This window comes from Drosophila rhopaloa, unplaced genomic scaffold, assembly GCF_018152115.1.
Source record: "Drosophila rhopaloa isolate 14029-0021.01 unplaced genomic scaffold, ASM1815211v1 contig_115, whole genome shotgun sequence".
Classification (NCBI taxonomy): Eukaryota; Metazoa; Arthropoda; class Insecta; order Diptera; family Drosophilidae; genus Drosophila; species Drosophila rhopaloa.
Genome location: NW_025334990.1, coordinates 11,074,532 through 11,078,708, shown reverse-complemented (window position 1 = coordinate 11,078,708; position 4,177 = coordinate 11,074,532). Strand labels below are relative to the sequence as shown.

At 37.8% G+C, this 4,177-nt stretch overlaps 1 protein-coding gene across 1 annotated transcript; it reads right to left on the bottom strand.

Annotated features, from left to right (window-relative positions):
• Positions 1–1,752: 1,752 nt before the first annotated feature.
• LOC108037797 lies at positions 1,753–3,478 on the bottom strand. Its single transcript, XM_017114436.1, has 3 exons — positions 3,264–3,478; positions 2,873–3,011; positions 1,753–2,807 (listed from the first exon to the last, which is right to left on the bottom strand). Exons 1-3 carry the CDS (start codon positions 3,453–3,455, stop codon positions 2,701–2,703), a joined length of 438 nt encoding a protein of 145 aa, XP_016969925.1. The 5' UTR covers positions 3,456–3,478; the 3' UTR covers positions 1,753–2,700.
• Between the last annotated feature and the right edge of the window lie 699 nt (positions 3,479–4,177).

Sequence of the window (4,177 nt, the reverse complement as noted above, 5' to 3'; positions counted from 1 at the left end):
AGGGAAACCACCATGCCCCCCTTACCACCTCCCTCCTCAAACTACGACCCTGTGCAAATAAAAAGTGATATACGCGCGACACTGAATGAATATTAATCGCCTTCTTTTTGCAGCTCCCATTCTGGTGAGAAAACCTTTCTGGCTTCCCGGCCTTTTGTTTGGACCATCTGGCTGGCTGATTTGGCAGCTTAAATGATTTCCGCTTCGACTTCACTGCGTGCGGAATTCACGGAAATTTATTAGTTAAGTCTAGCTGATTGTTCCTGGAATAACTCTGCTTCCCTTGATTTTCCGTCTGGTTTTCATTTCCCTTTTTTTCGGGAATTCACACTCTTTTTTTGTGAGTAGGCGTGGTCGCTTTTTTCATACCAAAGCACTTAGTCGAAACATTGGAAAAATAAAAATAAAGTAAGGCCTGGCGTTACTCATTATCTACACTTAGGGAAAAACTGTATAAAGTGTTTTGAATAATCCTAGCACTTTTTAAAAGTCATAAAATACACTTTTGATACATCTTCATAGGACATCAAAAAAACATATTAATTGAGAACTAAAAAAAGGGCAAATTTGAGTTTACTCTACTTTTTATTTTAAAAACTTTTGGCAGTAAAGAAAATCCCCATTTTTATGAGTGAAAAAGCCCCTCGAGCCACAACTTGTCATGAGGGTTAACACCTTCCCTGTTTTTCAGCCTCCCCCGTGTACTTGGCACCTTTGAAAGGCTTCACTGTACAACCCAAAAAAATAAAAAAAATCATCACAAGTTTCGGGCAATTCAATTTGGGCCCTCGGTGGATTCAAAGTTTGTTTGGCAATTCTTTGTGCCGAGGTGTTTTATTTTTAATGAATTTTTCGCATTAAATTTCGCAACAATGAATCGCTTTGTGTCGAGGGGTTCGATGTCACCAAGGTGTTTGCATCGCTTGACACCTCGTCTGGTCGAATGACCCCCCTCCCCCATATCACCATAGTCTTAAAGCCCCCTCCCCCCCTGGATTCCCTGAGTCTGTCAGGTATTTCCGCAAACATGTTTGCATGTTTTGCCACACAGAATTTATAGTTAATTTTCAATTTTGTTCAACAAGCTGCACAGACACTAACGCTCACAGGCTCACATAGATTTGAATGAATGGATTCCATTTTGCCGCCATGCCAGGTGGAAGGGGCGTGGCTGAAGAGGGGTTGAAAGGGGGCAGGAGGCAGGCACCCTGTGTCAAAGGCAAACTTTGCAGACAACAAAAGCCCGTCACAGACTGGGAAGGAAGATGCAGGATCTGTGGGCAAGGATCTGGCGACAAAGGAGCACAAGGGGAAGTTCAAACTTTACGCTCTCCATTCTAATTGCCAGTGCTACACCCCTTCGGTAGGTGTCACAGGCTACGCCCATGCGGCTTTTGATTCTCTGTGGTTGTGCGTCTGAAAAAAGACAACTAAATAATAAAAAAAAAAGGCAAAAACTCAGACACACTCGCAACGAAACTAATCTGGTAGTGAACCCGAACATGACACACTCACTGGGAAAAAGCATCGTTACTCAACAGGAATGTGATAAAAGCGATTATGCTGTTTTTAATAAAAATATTTACCCTTTTTTAGAGGATTTGATATTTTGTGGACCTGTTATACTATGTTGAAAAGGTATAAAGAATTATCAGTGTTTGTGGGCTTTCGCTTTTTATCTTTAAATCTTGCTGTGGAATTTAATTTAATTAAAGAACAAATTGATAATACTTCCATATCATATGGACATGATTAAACTATTTTGCTGTACTTTTATTTATTAATATGGGACAAGACTATTTTTTTTTAGGCATTAAATTATTACAAATAATTAGCTTAAGTTAAAAAGGTTAACTTTAACTCTAGAATTTCAGTTGGTTTTTTTAGAAATTGGTTGTTAATTTGATCTGCACATTCCGTTTAGAGACTAATGAGGAATTTTAATCTAATGCTTATACTAATTAAATGTATTTTAATAAAATGTGTGTTTTGTTGATTCTTTCAAATATTGACAAAACTTATACTACATTCTTAGTATTGAGTAAATAATATAAAATAACTTAATTTTCCCCCGTGCAGACAGATCCCTATACACCAGCATATACATAGAAAAGCAATTTGTTTGCGGCTCTCACTATTGTTGCATGATTATTGTTTGTTTGGATGCGTCTGCGTCTCCCAACCGAATCGCGGCTCGAGTCGCTCCCCGGAATTTTCCCCATTTCCCGCCACTTTTCCCCACCATCTTTGTCACACTTTTTTTGCAGCAGCCCCTGTGTGTGTGCGAGTCTGTCCTTGCGGTGTATTTAACCTGTCTGCTTGTTGGATTACGACAACCAGTCCACAGACAGACGGAAAGGGGGAAGAAAGGAGGGGGGGCAAACAAAACAGGCAACAAAACATGTATCTATTCATACGCCACTTTGTGCCAAAGGGGGTGGTAAAAAAAAAGGGTGAGAGGGGGTGGTTGGGAGGGGTGCAGGTCTGGTAATGCAATACGCATGCAACGATACCGCAAAGGCCCCAGAAGAGACCCACAAACAGACCCACACACCCGTCGCTTCCACTGGGTTAGCAGACATTTTAACGCTTATTTTACTTTTGGCTACAAAAGCACACTTACACCCCCAAGCAAACACACACACCGACCGCAATGTTCACACTTATTTGCCTTTACACTCAGCTCAATAAAAACGCACATCAATTCCCCGTTTCCAACGACTCGATTATGGAGTTTTGCCGAATGGATTGACCATACATTTGGAGAAAGTCCTGGAAGACATCATACACGAAATAGGACCAAAAGGCTAAAAAAATGGAAAAAAAATTGCATAAGTTAAGTAAGTTATTGGGAGACAGTTCGAATAACCACCTGAGATAATTTGAAGTAAGGGGATCACCGTCAGCATTTTGCCTTCCAGAAAAATAAAATAGACGAAGGACTTGTACCAGAGTGTGTAAATAAAGATGATGGCAGCCACCAGCCACGGCAAAAATAGCAAGTGATTATTCTGCACCGAAAAGTAAAGAAAGAACTTAAATAAATTGTTTCAAAAATCGGCTTGTAATTCACCGATGTATAAATATAAATATGACTGTTTCAGCTTCTTTGTTTTTTTAACTCTGATTAGGTTACTACAGTAAGAGGAATTATACTTTATATGAGTGATTATTTTTCCAATGTATATACATCTCATTTTTACCGACTTGTAACACAATTTGTTTATTTAACCAATAGTTTTAAGCAATACAATTTTGCTTACCTTTAGGGCTCCAATGAAGAGGAACATTCCACCAGCGATCTGCAGCAGACAAACGTGTTTCCAAACACTTATTTCCCAGCATTTATATGTCTCCACCCACGTAGTAATTGGACCCAAAATGAGAAAAGAAACAATCGCGGAAAGACCAGCGATGGCAATGTGCACATGTTTAGCTTTTAGCGATCGGAACATTTTCTTCAATCGATCAGAACACTTCGAACAATCCACAACAACTGAACAGAGCTTATGTTTCAGCGCTCCCCGAGCTGAAAGCCCTTATCAATAAGCTTACTCAATGTAAATATACATTCCAAACAAGAACTGGAGTGTCTTTAGGAAACCGAAACATACATACTCTTTCAGATGCAACTCAAATTATAAATTATAGATTATATTTCAGCGTTCTATATATGTACACATAAAAACGAATGTTGAAAAACTTTTTTTCAATGACTTCTAAGGGAGGAAATAATTTTTACAAAATTGGAACACCCACAGTAAGGGTATAACAAGATTATACATCGTTATTTTGTTTGCGAAAAAATTTCTGATAACGCGTATATTATAACGCGAATATTTTTACCAATTCTTTGGGGTTGAAAAACTCAATATCGGTTAAATTGATGATTGGATGATTTCCTTTAGACGTAATTTATTAATTAAAAGTTTATTATTCGCTCCTAAGCTAATGACTGTGTTTATTAGTCATTATAGTTTGATTAACTAATCAATTTTTTCAAACTGTAAATTATACTATAAGCCTGACAAAATTAGAGATTGTTGTTGATTGTCGATTTCATTAGAAATATTTCTTTCAATAATGTTTATTTCTGTGAATATTTTTTCGGGTAATTGATTGAAATAATTTATTAAATTTATAATAAAAGGGGCAGTTCTTAAAACCTTTGTTTCCT

What these genes read in the sequence shown, in the direction of transcription:
- LOC108037797 (XM_017114436.1), bottom strand. Translation starts at nt 3,455, where the DNA reads ATGTTCCGATCGCTAAAAGCTAAACATGTGCACATTGCCATCGCTGGT. An exon ending in TCTTCATTGGAGCCCTAAAG is followed by an intron (nt 3,012 to 3,263) that starts GTAAGCAAAATT and finishes TTTTCGGTGCAG; the next exon opens with AATAATCACTTGCTATTTTT. An exon ending in CTTACTTCAAATTATCTCAG is followed by an intron (nt 2,808 to 2,872) that starts GTGGTTATTCGA and finishes CCATTTTTTTAG; the next exon opens with CCTTTTGGTCCTATTTCGTG.